Raw genomic sequence first — 20,999 nt, 5'->3', positions numbered from 1 at the left:
CGGGTCGGGGAGCGGGTCGGGGAACCGGTCGGGGAGCGGGTCGGGGAACCGGTCGGGGAGCGGGTCGGGTGCCTCGCAGGCAGGAGGAACCTCCGATGGTCCGAGGGGAGACAGAACCGAGGCGGGTTCTACAGGAAAACCCACAACATTAAAACCACCAGAGCCAGTCAGGACTTTGTGAGGGGTCCAGAACCAAAACCAGAACCAGAATCTTTTGGGTCCCTGAACTAAAGTTTTGTTGTAAATTCACAGAAAACGGACAAAACAAACCAGAGTAAAAAACTTCAATCTGAATCCTGAGCTAAAGGCTAGCTGAAGTAACAACAGGCTACTTTCAGCTAAAACAGCAGCTAAAAGCTAAAAGCAGCAAAAAAAGATAAAACCACAGAACAAATGTTCTTAAAGGAACTGAAGAGATCCGGGTGTTTTCATTATCAGTAAATAAAGTTAAATATAATTTATAAGCTGAAGTCTTGGCAGCCATCGGCTGAACGAGCCGAAGGTTTCGACCGTCGGCTGAACGAGCCGAAGGTTTTGACCGTCGGCTGAACGAGCCGAAGGACGCCTTCCCTCATCTGAGCGGTTAACGATAAACTCAAAAAGCAGAGTTTGTGGCCGAACAGCAGCTGAACAGCAGCCGAAGGGTTCATCAGCTACAGAAACAGCCAAAGTGACTGAAAACAGGTCGAACCTTCAGCCATATTTGTTCAGCTTCACGCAGGTCGGTCATGTGACCCAAACTTGCAGCTCTCAGCCTGTGTTTACGTCGAGCGCAGACCCGCATTTCAGAGAAGTCCGGGAGTCCAAACAGAACCGCCTGAGGTGGACCGGGACCAACTTTTTAAATGTTTAACATCAGAACATTCAGAGCCCAGATCCGAGCCGTTCGGCGGAGCCGGGCCCGGTTCTGACCCCTTCAGGCCCGGTTCTGGACTTACAGGAGTGCAGACACTCCACGATGGTCGTGGCGTCGATCAGGTAGCCGGTGCACAACGGGCACGTGAGGAGCGGGTTCAGGTCCGTGATTCTGACCCGGTTCGGCTGCATCTTCTCCATGGTGACCTGCAGAGGAAGCACATGCAGCGCGGATGTTAGGCGGTTCGGTTCGGTTCGGCTCTCAGACACATTGTTGTCTGCAGCTCGTCCTTGGGACAGCAGAGATTCGGAGGACCGGACCGGACCGAACCGAACCGAATCGCTCGGCTCGGGTCCGGTCCGGTCCGGTGCGGCGGTGGGGGGGAGGCTCAGATCCTGCACCCGGACAGCGACTCCGGTCCGACCCACGGTTCGGCCCGGCAGAACCCCCCACCCCCCGGCACCGACCGAGGGGCTGCAGAATCCGGCTGGTACACAAAGCAGCCATCTTAACTCCTCTGACAGGATCCGCTCCAGAACAACAGGTTCGGATGACACCGAGCCGTCCGTGCGGTTCCGCGGCGCTTCGGTCCTACCTGCTCCGACCCAAACGTCCCCCTCTCGGCTCCCGGACGATCCCGGACCCGGATCGCTTCTCGCAGTCGGACGGAACCGAGCGGCGGCGCCAGAAAATGGCTTTTTTCAGCCGCCGTCGGAGGACTGCCCATTTTGGATCACGTGACTTTATTTTGTCGCCTCGCTGCTCGGGCCTGAGGGGTCCGGAGACTGCAGGCCCGGTTCGGCCCGGGTCCCCGGCCCATGCCCCTCCCCCCTCACGGCCCCGCAGGCCCGGTTCGGGCAGCGTCCCGTCCTGACGGCCCGGCTGCTGCCGGACGGCCCGGGGACAGAACCGGATCCAGGTCCAGGAGACCCAGTCTGGTTCCGAGGCCCTGCAGGCCTCAGGAGTCTAGGGCCCCGGACCAGAGAGGGCCCGAAACCTCAGATTTACCCACAAAACGACACCGTTTATAATTAATATTAAAACATTTTTAATCAAACCGATTTTTAAAATAAATAAAAATGTAAATTTATTTAAAAAATCCTTAAAAAATACATAAATAAAATTTACAGCAGAAGCTGCTGCTCATCTGGGTCACCACGGTAACCAGGCCTGTGTCTGTCACTCAGGGACAGCTCAGGAAGAGGCAGGCCGACAGAAAGTAAGCCTCGAACAGACAGGGGGCGTGGTCACGGCACGCCCCGCCCACACAAACTTTTTCTTTCTACTTTTTTTTTCCTCACAATAAAAAAAAAAAAACATAAAACCTTTTTAAACTACAGATGAAGTGAATTAAAATGGCTGAACAGCTTCAGCTGCCATGTTTTCTGTCACCGCTGCGTCCGAGGACGTCCCGCTGAGGGGACAGTGGTGGACACTGAGGGATGGGGGACATTTTGTCTCAGTAACATTTAGCTGTGAGACGTAACGGCTGAACAGCAAACAAACAGAAACACATTAGATGAGCTAAAGATAAAGAGTTAGTGTAGATTTAGCTACTTTTAGCTTTCTGCTAGCCTTTTGCTACGTTCTAGAAATATTTTGCTACTATTAGCGTGTGTTTTGCTCCTTTTAGCTTGCTTTTTGTTATTTTTTTAGCTTCCAGCTAGCCTATTCATGCTTATAGTTTTTTGTTAATCTTTTGCTAATTTTTCCTTCCAGCTATATTTTGCTCCTAGCAGGTGTTTTGCTCCTTTTAGCTAGCTTTTCGCTACATTTAGCTTTTAGCTTAGCAACTCAGTTGCAGCTTCTTCAGCAAATTTCAGCCTCCCGTTTTTGTGTTTTTACAGAAAATGTAATTTCTGTAGTTTATGGTTGAAATCTACTCTCCTTAAATAAAAAGTTGTCCAATTGAACAGATAAAAAGCAGCTAAAACAACAAATGTAGTCGCTGCAGTTAACTGAAGTATATTTCTGTGTCCAACATTAAAAACAGCTGATTCTTCAGCTTCTATGTGACTAAATCCCAGCTTCACCTGCTTCATTTATCAGATATCAACAGATTTGAACCAACTCTCAGAAAAAAGGAACAAAGTGAGGTAAGTGAGGAACATTTGAGCAGGATTCCTGCTTTCAGGGACTGATGGCAGCTCTGGTTGTTCCAGAGCTAAATTAAATATATATAATATATAATCTTCTGTAAATAAACAATTATAAGAGCTACTGAGGTGGATCCAAAAATAGGGAAATAAATAAAACCCACATGCTTTTATGTATTTCAATAATAATAAAATATTTAATTTACATTTACAATTTCAATGAACAGAAAACAATTCAAATTCTTAAAAAGCTTTGTGCTCTTTGAAATTTACTTCAGTATACTTGTCTAATTTTAAGTTTTTAGCTACTCTTTTGCTAATTTATCTTATTTTGTTTTGATTGTTTTAACAAATTTCAGCAAAGTCATTGTTCTAGTTTATTATTTTGGAACAGGTGTTATTTAAAATGAGATTTATCTTTATGTGTGTTTATTTTTCACAACATATTTGTTTAATATTTTCAGATTAAACAAAGAAAGTTTGGACATGAGCGGTCTGGATGGTAAAGCGGAGTTGTAGTTCTCCTGATCCTCCACACGATGGCAGTCAATGTTATTAAAACTCTAAGATGACGGTATAGAATTTACTTCGGCCAATCGGATGCATGGCCCCGCCCACTTCCGGCCCCGCCCCGCTCTGCAGCCAGGGGCTCAGTCTGATTACAAGCGGGAACCCCTTCAGTTCCTTCTGTCGCCTGTTGGAGGCGCAGCGCCGACGCCATCTTGAGGACACCCCAAACGCATCGCTTGTCTGGCGGGCGGCTGATAACCGTCTCCGCCGCATCATGAGGGGATTATTTACTTCCGAATAAACCAGCAGCGCTCCAGTTTCAGGCCGCAGGCTTCCCGGGAGGACCAAGGCGAGCTGCCGGGCGACGGTCCTTCTTCGCTGCGAGTCGTTTCCAACCGAAGGCGGCTCCGCTGTGGCCCGATGGCCGGCTAGCTGCTCGGGAGGAGGAAGGGTGGTGACGGCGCAGAAATGCTCCGCCGCTGACTCCCCGACAGCACGCACCGAACCGCGCTCAGACTCCCCGAGGGCTGGAAGGCTGACCACGATGCACCCATAGGCTTCCGTCCACACGTCGTTCCAGTTTGCGGGTTTTGTTTTTGAGCGAAGATCATGTCGTCCAACTGCACCAGCGCGGCGGCCGTCAGCGCCAGCAAAACCAAGACGAAAAAGAAGCATTTTATAGGACAGAAAGTCAAGCTGTTCCGTGCGAGCGAGCCCATCCTCAGCGTGTTGATGTGGGGCGTGAACCACACGGTAAATCCATCCTTCCTCTCCTTTTTTCCCGCTTGTGTTTTGCTTTTAGCCGCCTCGTTAGCCAGCTGCTCGCATCTGTCAAACTGACGCCTCCAAACGCGCCAGAAATCAGGATTTCACCGATATTTGTGCTTATATCAGGGGCTGGGACCGTGCTGTCTGGGGTGGGGGGCTGTGTCCACCTTTCCCCTGTGAGCTGGACCGATTTTATTTCGGCTTTTTTATTTTATTTTTTGCATCAAATTTTTGATTGTAGTTGCGGAGCGACTGTCGAAGTTAGCTTCCGATTTCACCTGATGATTAAAGGTCCGTTTCGGTTCCGTTCTGGTACCAGCTCCTGTCGGAACGGGTCCGGAGGAAGAGACACGGTCCGAGGCAGGATGTGGACCCTTGTAACAAGCTGGTGTTTAATCAGAAACAGTTGCAATGGTACCGAGCAGAACCTCTCAATGCGAAGCCAACTTCGGTCCAGCCGGAGCCCGTGCAGAATCTGGATTATTAATCATCTGTGCACAGGGCTGGATAATCTATCATCTGTGCACAGGGCTGGATAATCTGCTGCCATCACAGATTAGGGGTTCTGCAGGGCTGATTCATGAGCTGCAGCCCTGGTGGAGCAGCAGGTTACACGCTTACATTGTTTAAAAAATAAAACCTGTTTACAGCTTTCCTGTAGTTAGCTCCTTCGTCTGTTTGCTGCGGTTAATTCCACTGCATCATTTCACTATAAATAGAGCAGGGAAAAAAATCTATCAGATTCACTTTTGGCTGAGGCTGCTCGTCGCTATGAAAAGCTCCGGTGATGGACGGGTTGGGTTGCACGAGCAGGTTGGATTTGCCTAACGAGCAATAACTGTTGCAGCTCGACCGATGCGAGGAGAAACCTACTTCCTGGGCATGAACGGAGAGGAGGGGGAGAGGTTTAATAACCATAACCTCAAAAACCAACATTTTACTCACAGCGGAACATCAGCTGCTGAAAATAAGAAATTGGACCATTTCTTTGGAAAAATTAGGGTAACGTTTGATTTCAATGGCAGCATCTCTTCTTCTATCAGTCTGTAAACATCTGGACCTGAGGTGGTAGTTTGATATGAGCAGCCACTAATGCACCCCCATACCATCAGAGAGGCAGGCTGACATCAGAACAGTTCTCCTCTTTGGTCCAGAGGAGACACATCTGTTCACATCTGGCTTCTTCTTTGCCTGATAGAGCTTTAAGCAGCATCTGTGGACGGCACGGTGAACTGTGTTTACAGACAGTGTTCCTGAGCAGAACAGAACCAGAACCAGCCTTGACCTTTGACCTCAGAAGTTTCTTCAGATCTGTTGATGATTTTATGATCCTGAGATGATGGAGATTCAGTTTTCTCTAAATTATTCTAATTATTGCTGCCATAAAATTTACTTTTTTTTTTTCAGATTTCTAAATAAACATCAAAAGTTGAAACGATGTTCCTCTGTGAATAAAATTTATAATCTTTGCAAGTCGATGCAAACTGTTGTTAGTAATTAAAACCACAAAAAAGAGAAATACAGTGGCCTTAAATGAACAAAGTGGACCATAATTACACAAAAAATGAAGCCAAACAATTAAAATTTGTTTCTAAATGAAGAATTAATAAAAGAAAATAAAACAAATTTTAAAAACTAAAACATTTAAAATAAGACAGCAGGTAAAAACACTGAATTATTTTTGCTTCGCTGTCAGTTTTGTGTTAATTAAATCCTGAGGCTTTTATTTTCTTCTGCCCGCTCTTGTTTTGAAAGCAGGAAGTCTGTGGTCCGGGTTTGGGTCGGGTGAAGCAGCAGAACCAACCCGGTTCCTCTCAAAACCCTCGCTGACTTCCACTGAGCTCCAAAACAGGAAGTGAAGTCTGTTTAAACTTGTCTCCTGCGTGAAACCCGAACGCTTCCTAACGCTGTCTGCCTGTCTCGTTAGGAGTGTGTGGGCCCAGATGAGAGATGTTCTGGTTCTTGTTCTGGGTCCCTCTACTGTGATCGGCTCACTTCCTCTGCTGGAGGACTTTACAGAACCGAGGTTCTGGTCAAACCCGGAAGCTCGAGTTGCCGAGAGAAACAAAATCATCATCTGTTAGCAAAATATCTCAGGAAGCACTGGGCGGATGTTAATCAATCAAATCAATCAAATTTTATTTGTATAGCACATTTCAGCAGCAAGGCATTTCAAGGTGCTTTACATAATTAAAAAACAAAATAAAAACAGCATGTGACAATGAATAAACAGTAAGAAAGAGACAAAAACCCGCACTCTAACCCTAATTTAGCCATAAGCAGCTCTAAACAGGTGGGTTTTAAGTTGAGATTTAAAGGCACCCAGTGTTTCAGCTGTTTTACAGTTTTCTGGAAGTTTGTTCCAAATTTGTGGTGCATAGAAACTGAAAGCTGCTTCTCCTCATTTGGTTCTGGTTCTGGGGATGAGGTAATCGTTACACGTTCATCCGCAGCCCAATTAAAGATGACCACCGCAGCCAATCAGCCTTATCAAACAGCCGAAGTGTTTTTATTTCAGTGGGTTTCAGACGCGGAGCTGAAGTTCGAGCTGTTTTTGTTTCTGACTCATCTGGACGAACAGACCGAAGAGTTCATCCTCCGCCAGAACCTGGTTCTAACAGGATAAACAGGAACCCTGAGCGGAACCGACGGTTCCACTCAGAACATCTGGAGACGAGCTCATAAACGGCGTCCTGAAGCTTCAGTTTCAGACGAGTTCAGACCGATTCAAGGCGGTCGTGGCGGTTTGACGTGGTAGTAGCTGAGCGTCGTCCTCGGAGCGCCGTCCTCGGAGCGCCGTTTCTCTGCGGCTCGACGGACGCCGGTGTGTCCGACTCCATCTGCTCGGCCTGTAACGTGTCTCCGGCTCTCTCCTCAGATTAACGAGCTGAGTAACGTGCCTGTTCCAGTCATGCTGATGCCCGACGACTTCAAAGCCTACAGTAAGATCAAAGTGGACAACCACCTGTTTAACAAGTGAGTCACCTGAACAGAACCGCCAGGCCGAGGGTTTGATTCCTGCCGCAATGTTTTACTCTCTGTACAGCCCAGAGCTGCAAGTGACAGACTATCAGTACATTAAAGTTAATAAAAAGCCTCGGCAGGAATCTCTTTTGTTTTCCTCTTATCGGTCGGTTAGCCTGAAGGAAACGGTTCCTGGGTCTGAACCGGGTCTGAATCGGTGGTAGAACTGCTTTGATGAATAAAAATGAGGCGTTCAGAGGATGTCCATCCACAGGAGACCATCAGGAGGACGTTCAGAGTGCTGAAGCTCCTCTCTTCATTTATTCGCTCCTGTTATCAGAGTTTTCAGGTCAACCAGGTGGAGGTGACACCTGAGGACACCTGAGGCTCCTTTTGGAAGCTTTCAGGCGTGTTTTCTGTTACAACCACTTTTAGTGGATCGTTTCCATCTTCAGAAGGAGAAACACAAACATCTGACAGGGAAACGAGTCAAAGCTTCGTTCTGTTCTGTAAACGTCCAGCATCCATCATTTCTTCTTCCTTTTTGTTTGTTTTTCAGGCAGTAAAGTCCGTTTGAGCGCCTGTTTGTTAAACTTTCCGTCTCTTTCCTGTCAGAGAAAACCTACCGAGTCGCTTTAAGTTCAAAGAGTACTGCCCCATGGTGTTCAGGAACCTGAGGGAGCGGTTCTGCATCGATGACCAGGACTACCAGGTCAGCCCCCGGCCTCACGGCGCCTGGATGAAACCGAGCGGCAGGATGGATTCATTCAGCGTTTCTTCCTGCTTTCTCCAACAGAACTCGCTGACCCGCAGCGCCCCGCTGAACAGCGACTCCCAGGGTCGCTTCGGGAACCGTTTCCTGACCAGCTACGACCACCGCTTCGTCATCAAGACCGTGTCCAGCGAGGACATCGCCGAGATGCACAACATCCTAAAGAAGTATCACCAGGTAGAGGCGGCGGCGCCGTCCGGAGCTGGAATCAGTGTTTCTGACTGCGTATCTCATCCCTCCTCCCACACGTGCGCTCTCCTCCTCCGCTTGTTTGCAGTTTATCGTGGAGTGTCATGGCAACACGCTGCTGCCTCAGTTCCTGGGCATGTACCGGCTAACCGTGGATGGCGTGGAGACCTACATGGTGGTGACCCGGAACGTCTTCAGCCATCGCCTCACCGTGCACCGCAAGTACGACCTGAAGGTACGAGACGTGAAACTTAATTCAGCTTCGGCTCGGCTCCTTAAAGGTCCAATAAATCCGATAAAACGAGTTGGGCGGCTTCGGAACCCGTCAGGTGACTTTAAATGTTCTGGAGTGAAGAAAGTCCTTCAGTTCAGAGGTTATCGCTAAATTCATTCAAATCTAAGAACCAGCAGAACCTCGAAGAACCGAGGAACCTGCATCTGAAGGCTGGACTTTCTTCCTCTCATGAGTTTAAATTTACTTCCTGGTTAAAGACAAATAAATCAGAGTTTCTGCTGAAACTGAGGACGTCCTCTCATCACTTCCTGTCGTCCTCAGAAGACAGACGGTTTCCTGCTTCTTATTCTGGTTTTTATTTCTTCCAGGGTTCCACTGTCTCCAGGGAAGCCAGCGACAAGGAGAAGGTGGGTGTGAGCGGAGACCTGCAGCTCCGACACGATTTCTGTAAAAACTAAAACAAATGTCCCCTCAGGCCAAAGAACTTCCCACGTTTAAAGACAACGACTTCCTGAATGAAGGACACAAGCTGCAGATCGGAGACGACAACAAGAAGTACTTCCTGGAGAAGTTAAAGCGGGACGTGGAGGTGAGGACAACGAAGACTCGGGTCAGCGGGGACATTGTCCCGGTTCTGTTCCATGAGTCTGTCTCAAAGGAGGACACCAAGGAGCCATTTTGACATTTGGACAGACCAGAGGTGTCCAGTCCTGGTTCTGGGGGGACACCATCCTGCAGGTTTTAGACGTCTCCCTGACCTTCAGCAAGTCTTTAGCGGGTCTTTAGCAGGTCTTTAGCAGGTCTTTAGCAGGTCTTTAGTGGGTCTTTAGCGGGTCTTTAGCAGGTCTTTAGCAGGTCTTTAGCAGGTCTTTAGTGGGTCTTTAGCGGGTCTTCAGTAGGTCTTTAGCGGGTCTTTAGCAGGTCTTTAGCAGGTCTTCAGCAGACCTTTAGCAGGTCTTCAGCAGACCTTTAGCAGGTCTTCAGTAGACCTTTAGCAGGTCTTTAGCGGGTCTTTAGCGGGTCTTCAGTAGGTCTTTAGCGGGTCTTTAGCGGGTCTTTAGCAGGTCTTCAGCAAGTCTTTAGCAGGTCTTTAGCGGGTCTTTAGCAGGTCTTTAGGGGGTCTTTAGCAGGTCTTCAGCAGACCTTTAGCAGGTCTTCAGCAAGTCTTTAGCGGGTCTTTAGCAGGTCTTCAGTAGGTCTTCAGTAGGTCTTTAGCAGGTCTTCAGCAGGTCTTTAGCGGGTCTTTAGCAGGTCTTTAGCGGGTCTTTAGCAGGTCTTTAGCAGGTCTTTAGCGGGTCTTCAGCAGACCTTTAGCAGACCTTCAGCAGACCTTTAGCAGACCTTCAGCAGGTCTTCAGCAGGTCTTTAGCACGTCTTCAGTAGACCTTTAGCAGGTCTTTAGCAGGTCTGTGAATCCCTCAGTCCTTCAGGTCAGGTGAGTCAGAGAAACACCTGAAACCTGCAGGACGGTGTCCCTCCAGGACCAGATCTGGACGCCTCTGACTTCTACGACACTTCGGAAAGTTTGAAGCATTTTTGTTGATTGTTTGATCAGAAATGCATCGAATGATAAAACGGTTAAATGAAATTAAATTAAAGGATCTGAAACCCGGCGATGCTTCGTCCTTCACGGCTGCTTCCTCCGGTTCGTCTGTCGAGTTTAACGAAGAAAAATGTTCTCAGAGTTTCTGTTGACCTTTCAGTTCCTGGCCACCCTGAAGATCATGGACTACAGCCTCCTGGTGGGCATCCACGACGTGGAGCGGGCTGAGCAGGAGGAGATGGACGTGGAGGGCGGCGGCGAGGAGGAGGAGCTGGAGAACGACGGGATGGGGGGCGGCGTGCTGACGGGCTCCTTCGGCACGCCGCCCGACAGTCCCGGAAACCCCCTCAACTGCGGCGGCTTCTTCGGGCCCGGGGAGTTCGACCCCTCCGTGGACGTTTACGCAATCAAGAGCCACGACGGTGAGCGGGAGGCTCCGCGGTGGGCGCCGCGTTTCCGGCCCGGGTGGCGAGCGCTGACCGTCTGTTTGTGTTCCAGGTGCTGCGAAGAAGGAGGTTTACTTCATGGCCATCATCGACATCCTCACGCACTACGACGCGAAGAAGAAAGCTGCACACGCTGCCAAAACTGTGAAACACGGGGTCAGTGGCGCTTTGGTGTTTCCGTTTTTACAAACAGGAAACGAGCCGCGGCGGGAGCCATGTTGGTCCTGCTTCCTGTCCGCGGGTTTGATGCTTACTCTGTAGTTTACGGCGAGGAGAGCAGCTCAGGGTCGGTCCAGCAGGCGTCACGGCGTCTGTCACGGAGTCATGGCGTCTGTCACAGCCAATATGTTACGAATATGAAATCCCGCCTCTTTTCGAGTCCGTCACAGACACGTCTGTTTCAACAGCGAACGTAGATCTAGAAGCGATAGAAGCATTCAGACAACAAGCTCCTCCCCCTTTACCTTCCCCATCATCATCCTCACTCCACGGCGTCACTTCCTGTCTGTGACTTCCTCCCGGAGGTCCGAGGCGTTATCGATCACCTGCCTCGTTTCTGACAGAACCATCGTGACCTTTGATCCCTCACCTTCCTCTCTTCTTCGGGTGTTTTTCTGTTTTTATCAGAGTCACAAATATTCCAGATGTTTTAGGTTGAAGTGAAACGTCTGAATTTATTTACTTTAATCTTTATTTCATCTTTTGGTCTCTTTAAAAACAACAAATATCAGGAAAAAGCATAAAACTACCTGTCCCCACGTGTCCCCTCTGTCCCCACATGTCTCATCAGTCTCCACATGTCCCACCTGTCCCATCTGTCCCTACATATCTCATCTCACCTGTCCAGGTGTCGGTTTATCGTCCTTCAGCTGAGACGGGACGTTTCTGTCTTTAGGACCAAACGGTGGTCCTGTCCCTCAGACTCCGGCTGGGACCTGACTCCGGCTGGGACCTGACTCCTGTCCTCTGTCTCCTCTGTCCTCTGTCCAGGCGGGAGCCGAGATCTCGACGGTGAACCCGGAGCAGTACTCCAAAAGATTCTACGAGTTCATGTCCAACATCTTGTCCTAGACTCGTCCTCTGGTCTGGCCCGTGTCCTCCGCCCCTGGTCCTGTCTCACTCCGTCTCCCACCGGGAGGGACGCATCGAGCCTGTTACACAAACACCCTCCTGTCTTTTATTTTGAAATCCGGTCCACATCCTGCCGCTGCAGCACGAACTCCGACGAAGACGACGACGAAGAGTTTCAGCTTCAGCCGTTTTTATTTCCCGACTCCTTCAGAAGCCGAACAGCCAGAATGCACGGCCGCCGCTCCGGACTCGAACCCCCGACCCGCTGGGGCCTGGAGGTTATTAACCCATTAATAACTGATTAATAACGCGTAACGAATGCAGATGTTTTAAAATGCATGGCCGCCGCCCACCAGCTGTGACGTCCAACCACTGAACCCCGAACCGTCGATGTTTGAATGTTCTGTTGCCATAACATTTCAACTTTTAACCGTCTGTTCGGTGGAGGAAAAATACGACAAAAAACAACAAAAAAAGGGAATTCTGCAGCAAATACCTGTTTTATTACCATAAGGATCATTTTTATATCTTGTTTACATTAATGTAGCAACTTTGTGTTTGTATACAGTATTGTTTTGTTACCAACAAACATTAGGAAAAAAAAAGGTTACTTGAAAATGATTCATTGCATAATAAAGGGAGTTTTATCTCGGTTCTGTCTGCACTTCTCTAGAACTTCATCCAGGTCAGAACCAGAATCTGAGCCAACATTTCCTCCAGATGTTCTTCAGCTGACAGACGGACCGGAGACTAAAGGGTCACCTGTAGGAGCAGAGGCATGACCTCTGACCTTTGACCCCATCCTCGTGAAATCAATGGTGATCACCCTTGACCCATGAGGTGTCCGGCTTATGAATTAGAACAAAGGCTGATCCGTAACCTTTGACCTTTACCTGGATCACCACCAAACTCTAATCCTTTGTTCCTCCATGTTTGACGTTTCCTGAAATTCATAGTTTGAGGACGCTGCTGGATGTTTGTCCCCGCGGACAGACGCTGCTGCTGGACGTTTGTCCTTTAAGACCCAGAAATGATGAATAATCATTTTATTTAGTTTTAGTTTCATTAAAGACGTGATCAGCTGCTCCGTTCTTCTCCGACTCGTTGACTTTTATTTGTTTTTAAATCTTCAGGAAAGAGACGCTCGAACCGAGCAGCTGAACATTTAAAAACCTCAGAAAAAAAAAAGGAATCGTGTTTTTTTTTGTTTGAACTAATCTTTATTTTTTGAACAACAGCGGTAAGAAAACGAAGAGTTAACCATTTTTACACAAACGTCTTTAATCCATCCTGGCCTTCAGCGTCCGTGTGGTGATCTTATCTTTCTCTCTGACGGAGACAGAAATTAAAAATCTGTTAAATTCATGTCAGCGACGGAAGGAACGCGCCCGAACGCCGTTTCAGGTTTTACTTACATCACGTGAACGACGACCCCCATACCGGAGACGGCGTCCCGATCGACGGCGTTCAGCATCGCCTGAGAGATGGTCTCAAACAGGTCCTCCGGTTCCTGCGGGACCAACCAGTTACTCACAGTGACGCTAACGTTCCACTTTTTATTTTTACGACTAATTTGCATTTTTTGCAGCTGAAAATGGGATTTAGATTTTTAAATCTGTAAAAATGTTAAAACTTGTTTGTTTTCTGTTTCCGCTCACCATGTCGGGCTCCCACAGGGACTCGCACATGCCGTACATCTGCTCCGAACACGTCCCGCTCACCACGAAGTCCTCCGTCACCATGGGACAGCCGATCAGGTCCAGGGAGCAGATGAACGGCTCCATCGTCTTCGGGTCGAGTCCCGCGATCACCGGCTCGATGTAGTACGGTCCGAACCTGAGGGAGGAAACACGACAAACCATCCGAGTTTTATTTGACTTATAAAACCGAGACCAGGAGAGAAAACTGATAACGTGATGAAGCTGAAACATCCGTCCGTCTTCAGCTGGAGGCAGCAGGTCCAGGAGGAGAACCCAGACCTCCTCCTGGAGGATCCCGGACCAGAGAGGATCCAGAATCCCTCCAGAGAGTTCTGGGTCTACCCTGAGGTCTCCTCCCAGTGGGACATGCCCGAAAAACCTCCAAAACGAGGCGTCCTGATCAGATGAACCACCTCAGCTGCCTCCTTTCGGGTGAGGAGGAGCATTTCCCCCAGGATGACGGAAGGTTTGTCTCAGGTTCTCCTCTTCAGAACCTTCTCTGCAGTCCGTCTCCAGACTCTGGTCCATCAAACCTTCTGGTCCTTCAGAAGCTGAAGGTTCAGCTGCTGGAGGTTTGGGTCGGTCCCCCCTCCGACTGTCTGGATCTGTTACTTCCTGCCTTGTTGGCGTTCCTGATTGGCTCTCAATGTGTTAAACTTCAAAGTGATCTTTAAACAGACCCTGGAGATTCTCTCAATGTTTTATTATTAATTTGGAATTAGACTAAAGTTTTTAAAATGAGACTCTGAAACGAAGCTCTTTCCCTTTGATTTCTGTTAGAACTTCATCACCTGGAGCTGAGATTGGACCCGGTTGTCTCAGCGAGGACAGAGTGTCCCTCAGACCTGGACTCACCTCCTCTCGTACAGCAGGTTGGACACCATGCTCATGAAGGTCTTGGGTTTGATCTGACGGCCCTCCTTCAGCTCGTAGAGGTTCAGTCGGAACTTCAGCCTCTGGGATCTGAGGACAGGAACCAGGAGTAAGTTTGGAACATCTTTCAAATGTTTAAAGTGTTTACAGACGTGTGGTGAGGGTGGTACAGACTCACACTGTCTGAACGTCGGTGGCGAGCCCGGCCAGCCCGATGAACAGCCGGTCTCCCATCGGGAAGATCTTCTGGAAGTCCGTGGTCACCATCTGGGCCTGAATGCCGAACCGCCGGTCAGCTGCGATCGCCACGCAGTTCTTCCCCCTCATGGCCATGACGGCGCCCCCGTTATACGACATGATGGACTGGAGAAAAGGACAAGTCAACGAGTCCGGCGGCGTCTCTGCAGACTTCGGCTTTCTGAGGTTTGATTTAAACTTTTTTTTTCCTCCGTTTCCTCTTAAACTCAGGATGAAGCAGTGATGTGTCGACACATTTAAAATATTCATTTTAGACATTTATTAGAAGAAAATCCACCAACAGAGAGGAAATAATAAAAGGCTACTAAATACTTTTGCACAGTTGTGTGAAACTAACATATAATATCAAGCATCCAGCTGGGTTTTTTAAAAAACATCTATAAGAACTAATATTTAATATAAAACTACACAAACTATTAAAACTATTACCAAATACAGTTTTTAGTGGCTACAACTTTCATCTTCTCTATCACTAAACATTGCATAAAACATTTAACATAATAAAGCATTAAGACGAGTTATAAAAGTTAAAAATAAGTAATAATTTTAGAGATTTTAGTTCCAGTCAAACGTTAGCACAGTTAGCATGTATGCTAACGATCGTTAGCTCAGTTAGCTTTTAACCTAATTAAGATCATATTTGAACAAAAACAACTCAAACATCTGTTGTAATAAAAGGTTTTCTTACCATTTTGAAGATGTTGTTGTAAACGTATCCCTAGTTGGAAATATAAACGCCTTTTTTTGCTAATTTCGATCAGCTCTCAGCTTCCCGCAGTGACTACACGATTTAGAAACACAAAGATCACACAAGCGGACGTTCCTACGTCATCGCGTTACTTCAACTTGATTGGCTGAGGCGGAGTCAGCTCTTCTGTGATTGGATGATGATGCCGACATAGTTTGGTTGAGGTGTGTTAAAGTGAAAATAAAGCCTTCAGCATCTAAACAGAGTTTAAAAGATAAAATAAATAAAATCAAGAATAAAAGGTCATTACTTTAAATGTGAGTTCATTTAAAAATGATGCAGTAGTTGTTGTTCTAAGAGAAAAACAAAACTTAAAGGTTGAACCTCAGACCTTATAAATAATTTTTTAATTCCTATTATTGTTTTATATTTGATCTGTTTGTTGTTTTTATTCTTCACTGTGACAAAGGTTTCTTTCTAATGTTTGAAAAGTGTTATATGGAAAATTTTAATACTTTTTTATCTCCAGCCTTTATTCTGTTGGATTTTAATAAATCTCTTGTTTTTAAATTTCTTTATGTTAAAGAAAATTAAAGCTGAAGGCAGGATTTTATCTTTCTTTTGTTGGGCAAAGATTTCATTATGCAGTTTTACACATACAGTCTTTTAGAAATAGATTTTAAAGAGATGAAGTGACTTTAAGTAAATCTCGAAGGTAAACAGTCAAACTCGTCTTCATTTTCTCAGATCTGCTCTTCTTCATCTTTAACTCAAGAAAATGTTTAAATAATTTGTCTCGAGAAAAATAAGATGTTTAACCAACTAAACAGGTGATTAATTATTATTTCCTCCAAGAAAAGAATCAAAACTTGGAAACTTTAAGAATTTATTGACACTTCGATGAATTCTGACAAGAAAAAAGGAGTTTTTAAAGAAGTTATTCTGTCATCCTTCATGTTTCTGAGGCGTTTAAAGTTTTAGATTTTTCACTGAAAGAATTTAAAATATCAGCTGCAGAAAAATCAGTAAAATAATGTTTGAAATCATCTTCATCCTCAGAAAGTGTCAGAATTTATCATTTAAGGAGCGTTTTAATTATTAAAAAACAAACATCAGTAGCTAAAAACACAAACCTGTGGAATAAAAAAGAAACAATAAAAAGTTTAAATTTTATAAGATTTAATTTTTTTACAGAAATTCACAAAATAACAATCGTATATTTTACAAAAAAACCATTCAGGATAAAACTAGTTCTGTTAAATCTAAAACAATAAAACTGTACAAAGTTACAAAACATCCATCTTGGAAAATCTTTCTGAAGAGGTGGGAACAAACAAGCCATCATGGAGCTTTAATTTGAAAGAAAAACACTGTTTTCAATATAAAAGCCACAGGATGGAGTCTGTATTTAACGAACTGCAGCTAAGTTATCCGTTCCTCTGAGTCGGAGGTTCATCAACAGTCGGAAGAAACTAATTCCTCTTCATGAAGTTGTCGAGCGACGCCGGCGTTCTCTGGATGGAGTGGATGTTCCTCTTCACTCGGTCCTCCAACGAGGAGCTGGCAGCGCTCTCCAGCTTCATGTCGCTGCAAAACGAGGCAGAGGATCAAAACAAGCTTTAAGATCCTTCAAATGATCTGAGACTTTTCCTCAAACTGCGCCTGAACTTACTGGATGAAACCAGCGTGTCGCTCGTGTTTGGCGCTTTGTTCCCGCTGCTTTTCCTGCTCGTCTTGCTTCTTGTAACGCTTCACGTTGTTCTCCCGGTCCTCCTCCCTCTGCTTGGCCTGGTTCATCATCTCACGCCTCTTCGCCTCCAGCTCCTCGGCAGAAAGCTTCCTGCGTCGGACAGAACAGACGGTCAGCTGACGGCAACATCAGAACCGGAGCTTCTTCAGGAGGATCTTACGTCGACACTCGGCTCATCTGTCGGCGGTAACGCTGGGGGCTCGCCGCTCTGGGCTCCACCTTCCTCTCAGCTCTGTGTGACGATGAAGAGGAGCGGCCGTCCTTCTGGTTGTGGTGAGGAGATCTGGACCGGCTCCTCTCTCTGCGGCCCGAGTGAGCCAACATCGCCGAGGTCTGCTGGTGTCTGTCGCCCGGAATCTGCGAGAAAATTTCTATTTAGAAAAGTGTTTGACAACAAAGTGCTTCAGAACAGAAAAACAACAAAAGTCATGAATCAAACTGAAGGTAAAAGGAGTTTAATCTTCAGTCTGTGTGATAAAAACCACTTCCTGTTTATGAACGCTCATATCGAGGCTCCAGAGAAACAGAAAGTCACTCGCTGACCTGCAGACCGTAGCCTGGAACGTGACGTGATCGAGATTTAAAGTCTGAAGATTCAACCCTCGAGTTCGACCTGAAAACAGATCAACGATGAATTATTGGATCGAATATTCAGCAAAAAGAAAAAAGGAGGGAGGCGTCAAACCAACTTGTGTTTGTCTTCTTCATCGTCTGAGCTGGAAGCTGAACTCCTTCTCTTCTGCTTCTTGTCCTTCCTCCTGTCTTTGCCTTCTTTCTTCTCCTTCTTGTCCTTCTTCCTCTTCTTTTTCTTGTCTTTCTTTTCAAGGTTTTGCCGCAGCTGTAGGGAAAAAACAGTTAATATTTTAAACTTTTCCATCTTGTGTTGATTTTAAATTAAAATCAACAAATGAAGAGATTTCTACCATCTCCTTGATTTTCTTCATCTTTATTGGGTTAGTCAGAACTTCTCTCTTCTTTTCTTCCTCTCGTTTCCTGCAGAACAAACACAAAAATGAGTAAATTTCTGAGGAAATGTTCTTATATCCCCAGACGTTACAGGACAAAGGTGGACTTGCGGACCGGATTTGGAACAGGGGGTCCTCCCTGATCTTAGCAGCCAGGTCCAGGCCGGAGGCGGGGGCGGCGGGGTTGAAAATGGACCCGGGCAGGAGGCCCGTCTCGGCTGATGGACCGCTCTCTGCCTCCTCGTACTGATCGGTGATTTGCTTGTCAATGGGGCGCCCCAGCAGGTACTCATCTCTGGACACCTGGCCAGCAGGACCCTGGTACATCCAGTCCAGCCGGTCGTCTCGTTTCCTGTCAACAGAAACAAACAAACTGAACTCAGCTCGTTGGGTTTGAAGCAGCAGAACGGCCTTTATGAAACATGTTTGTGATAACGAACTTGATGGCTCCGGTTTCCTCCGCATATCTGGTCATTTCTTCTCGAGCTCGTTCGTTCTTCAGCTCCTTCTGGAGCTCCTCGATTTTCTTACGTTCAGCTTCATATTTCTGCTCAGCTTTCCAAACACGCTCGATGTTTTTCATCGTCTGGGGGTGCCAGCTCTTCTTCAAGTTCTGGAAACAGAAAAGGTCAAATATTAAGCTGCTGTATCACCTGTAGACATGATGAAATAAGCAAAACAAGTCTAATAATGACATTTCTGTCATCATCCTGATGATTTCTGTTTCAATTTGAAAATTAAGTGTTTATATGACTTTACGGCTGGAAAAAACTTATCTACAAAAAGTCAGATACTGACTAATCAGCCTGTTTCATTAAGCAACATTTTACCTTCTGACAACAATTAAAACAATTATCATATCAATCAGAAACAACTAAAATCAAATGTAGTGGAGCCGAACTAAAATACTGATAATAAGTTCCAAAAATTGTTAATTTTATTGTAAATCCTGTACAGATCAAATAAAAACAAAGGAAATGTTAAATTTAAACATAATCTGAACGGAGTTTAGCATTAGCTTCGATCTCCGGGATAAAAACCTATTTTCTGGAGCGATTTAAAACAAACTTACCAGATCTCCGCCTCCCATCTTTAAAAAGAATTTGTGTTTTTAAATTAAAAAGAAAAAAAAATCAATAAATTGTTCTTTGAGGACAAAAATGTAGAATAACAGCGGCTCAACGCCAGCTAGAAAATGGAGTCCGCGAAGCGTTTCATTTCCTGTTTTGTGCTTTCAGCTTCCGGTTTTTCTTCTTCGTGTATTTAAAGGCGGTAGGCGGGTCCTGTTTCTGGTGTATCATCGCCACTAACTGGACCGGAGGATGAATCTGGCTTCTGATCAGAAATTACAGAAAATCAAGTTTATTTTTTTTACAGATTCACGTGAAACTGAATAATTGTGGTAATCAGAGCTTCATTAAAATTAATTCAAATAATAAATGATGTTTTGTGACATAAACTGCTAATAACAGCCTCATCTGGGCTATGTGTGTAAACATAAAGTTTTTCTCCATCTTATTTTTAAAAAAATGGAGAAAATAACTACATATGTCCACGATGGAGGACATTTAACGAACACTGAAATATTCTAAAATATTGTTAAATTACTTTTAAGACGATCTAAAGTGTTCCTAGAAGATTCATGCTAATTTTTAAAAAATTAATTCTTTGTGTGTTTGGACACAAATGTCCTTTGGCATCCATCAGGGGTTCTGCGGCACCCTCTGCACCCTTAGTTCCAAAGGCTTTGTCTGAAGATGGGACAAACTTTTTCTTTTATTCCAATAAATTATGATTGGTAGCAGAATTCAGCTGACTGAGGGACAGTTAAAGTATTTCTCCTTTATCTTCTCTAATTTCAGCTCAAATTGTTTATTTTATTTTTATTTTTCCTGGCAGGAATTTAAAGTTTTTTTTTCTGAATGATTAAATCAACCCAATAATTCAAAAAGTACTTGAACAAGAACGGTGGAAAAATCAGAAAAATCTAAAATCTAACTCCAGAGAAAAACATTAGATCCAATTTAAGATATATTTTGTATTTGCTGATATATAATTTTAAAGAAGTTCATTGTTTTGTTGACTTATCCTGCCAACAAACAGATCTGTTTTGTTTTTGTTGTTTTGTTGTTCTGCAAATAATTATAAAATGAAAACAAACACCAAACATTTTAAAATTATTTCTTTAATTACTAAAGAACAATCATTGATTAAATACAAGTTATTACACACAATATTTAAGTTATTTCATTACAGTTCCAACAACTAAGACTTTTACTACAGCAACCAATTAAAATTATGTCCTATAAAATGAAATATCTATCTGTAAAAACATCAAAGAATAATATTATTTCTAGTCAATAAACAATAATTGACTCATGTTGAAGCCTTTTCTTCAGTTTCTTCTCTACGCAAAAACAAAAAATCACGACCCTCCAACGATGCAAGCTTCCTAAAAATCTGCCAAACGTTTGTGACGTTTTCCTAATAATAGTTTTGATGATTAAAAAGCTGCTCAAACTGCCTACAGCAGAACTATTGATTAGAAAAGATCAATAATGAAAATAACTACTCAGAATAAGTAACCTAAGTTTTTTCTGTTTGCGTCAGAAAAAGTCACGTTGTGTTTTTCAGACGTGATTTTTCAGTAAAAATGATCAAACTGCAGATGGCCTCGTTATTTACTGATAAATGTAACAGTTTTATTGTTTGTTAGTTTATATCTGTAAACTGAACTCGATGTTTCTCATTTTCCCAGCAGAGCTGTAAACGTGACGTTTTAAAGGGATTCTTCAGTGAACAGTTAATATCTTACATGTTGCAGATAAATCTTTGATCGACCTCCGTTTGTGGAAACAGTTTGATTCTGGCAGGACTGATGAGCTAAGGGCTAGTCTGAGCGAAACCAAAACAGCTTCTTAAAACAACTCAAATGTTTCCTCAGAAGTGCACGAGAAACGGTTCTAAACCTTGTTTTTTTATTTGCCTTACATTTTCATTGAAATTATAGATATTTAAGTGTAAACAGTGACAGCAGCAGGTAGCTGTAGCACTTCTGGTGCATTTTGAGGTGACTTCCTGCTGCAATAATCATAATATCAACTTGACTGCAAGTAAAGATAAAAAAACATTATTAGCAAACATTATTTTTTCCTCTCCCTGGGCTGCCACCTTATCGTGGTGGAGGGGTTTGAGTGTCCCAATGATCCTAGGAGCTATGCTGTCAGGGGCTTCATGCCCCTAGTAGGGTCACCCAAGGCAGACAGGTCCTAGGTGAGGGGCCAGACGAAGTGCAGCCCAAAGACCCCTTATGAT

General features: G+C 45.1%; 4 protein-coding genes across 4 annotated transcripts in view; 1 reads left to right on the top strand and 3 right to left on the bottom strand.

Annotated features, from left to right (window-relative positions):
• LOC108250065 (polycomb complex protein BMI-1) overlaps positions 1-1,835 on the bottom strand; it is a 7,127-nt gene extending 5,292 nt beyond the window's left edge. The window contains exons 1-2 of the mRNA XM_017439771.3: positions 1,452-1,835; positions 939-1,062 (exon numbers count right to left, since the gene is read on the bottom strand). Coding sequence (XP_017295260.1) covers positions 939-1,062; positions 1,452-1,583 — 256 coding nt within the window. The 5' untranslated portion in view covers positions 1,584-1,835. The remainder of the gene's footprint in view (positions 1-938; positions 1,063-1,451) is intronic.
• A 1,778-nt stretch (positions 1,836-3,613) lies between these two features.
• Positions 3,614-12,103, top strand: LOC108250063 (phosphatidylinositol 5-phosphate 4-kinase type-2 beta). The gene is made up of 10 exons (XM_017439769.3): positions 3,614-4,215; positions 7,109-7,206; positions 7,810-7,906; positions 7,991-8,143; positions 8,244-8,390; positions 8,759-8,797; positions 8,866-8,979; positions 10,094-10,355; positions 10,432-10,535; positions 11,370-12,103. Exons 1-10 carry the CDS (start codon positions 4,072-4,074, stop codon positions 11,448-11,450), a joined length of 1,239 nt encoding a protein of 412 aa, XP_017295258.1. The 5' UTR covers positions 3,614-4,071; the 3' UTR covers positions 11,451-12,103.
• Positions 12,104-12,647: 544 nt separating this feature from the next.
• psmb3 (proteasome 20S subunit beta 3) lies at positions 12,648-15,125 on the bottom strand. Its single transcript, XM_017439764.3, has 6 exons — positions 14,970-15,125; positions 14,202-14,386; positions 14,006-14,113; positions 13,109-13,286; positions 12,866-12,960; positions 12,648-12,779 (listed from the first exon to the last, which is right to left on the bottom strand). The coding sequence occupies exons 1-6, from the start codon at positions 14,970-14,972 to the stop codon at positions 12,731-12,733; spliced, it is 618 nt and encodes a 205-aa protein (XP_017295253.1). The 5' UTR covers positions 14,973-15,125; the 3' UTR covers positions 12,648-12,730.
• A 1,006-nt stretch (positions 15,126-16,131) lies between these two features.
• On the bottom strand, positions 16,132-18,924 carry cwc25 (CWC25 spliceosome associated protein homolog). The gene is made up of 9 exons (XM_017439763.3): positions 18,757-18,924; positions 18,125-18,297; positions 17,800-18,036; positions 17,643-17,712; positions 17,409-17,557; positions 17,263-17,332; positions 16,880-17,076; positions 16,642-16,809; positions 16,132-16,556 (listed from the first exon to the last, which is right to left on the bottom strand). The coding sequence occupies exons 1-9, from the start codon at positions 18,772-18,774 to the stop codon at positions 16,442-16,444; spliced, it is 1,197 nt and encodes a 398-aa protein (XP_017295252.1). The 5' UTR covers positions 18,775-18,924; the 3' UTR covers positions 16,132-16,441.
• Positions 18,925-20,999: the final 2,075 nt, after the last annotated feature.

Source organism: Kryptolebias marmoratus, linkage group LG3 (genome assembly GCF_001649575.2).
Source record: "Kryptolebias marmoratus isolate JLee-2015 linkage group LG3, ASM164957v2, whole genome shotgun sequence".
Taxonomy (NCBI): Eukaryota; Metazoa; Chordata; class Actinopteri; order Cyprinodontiformes; family Rivulidae; genus Kryptolebias; species Kryptolebias marmoratus.
This window is presented reverse-complemented; position numbering and strand designations above follow the sequence as displayed.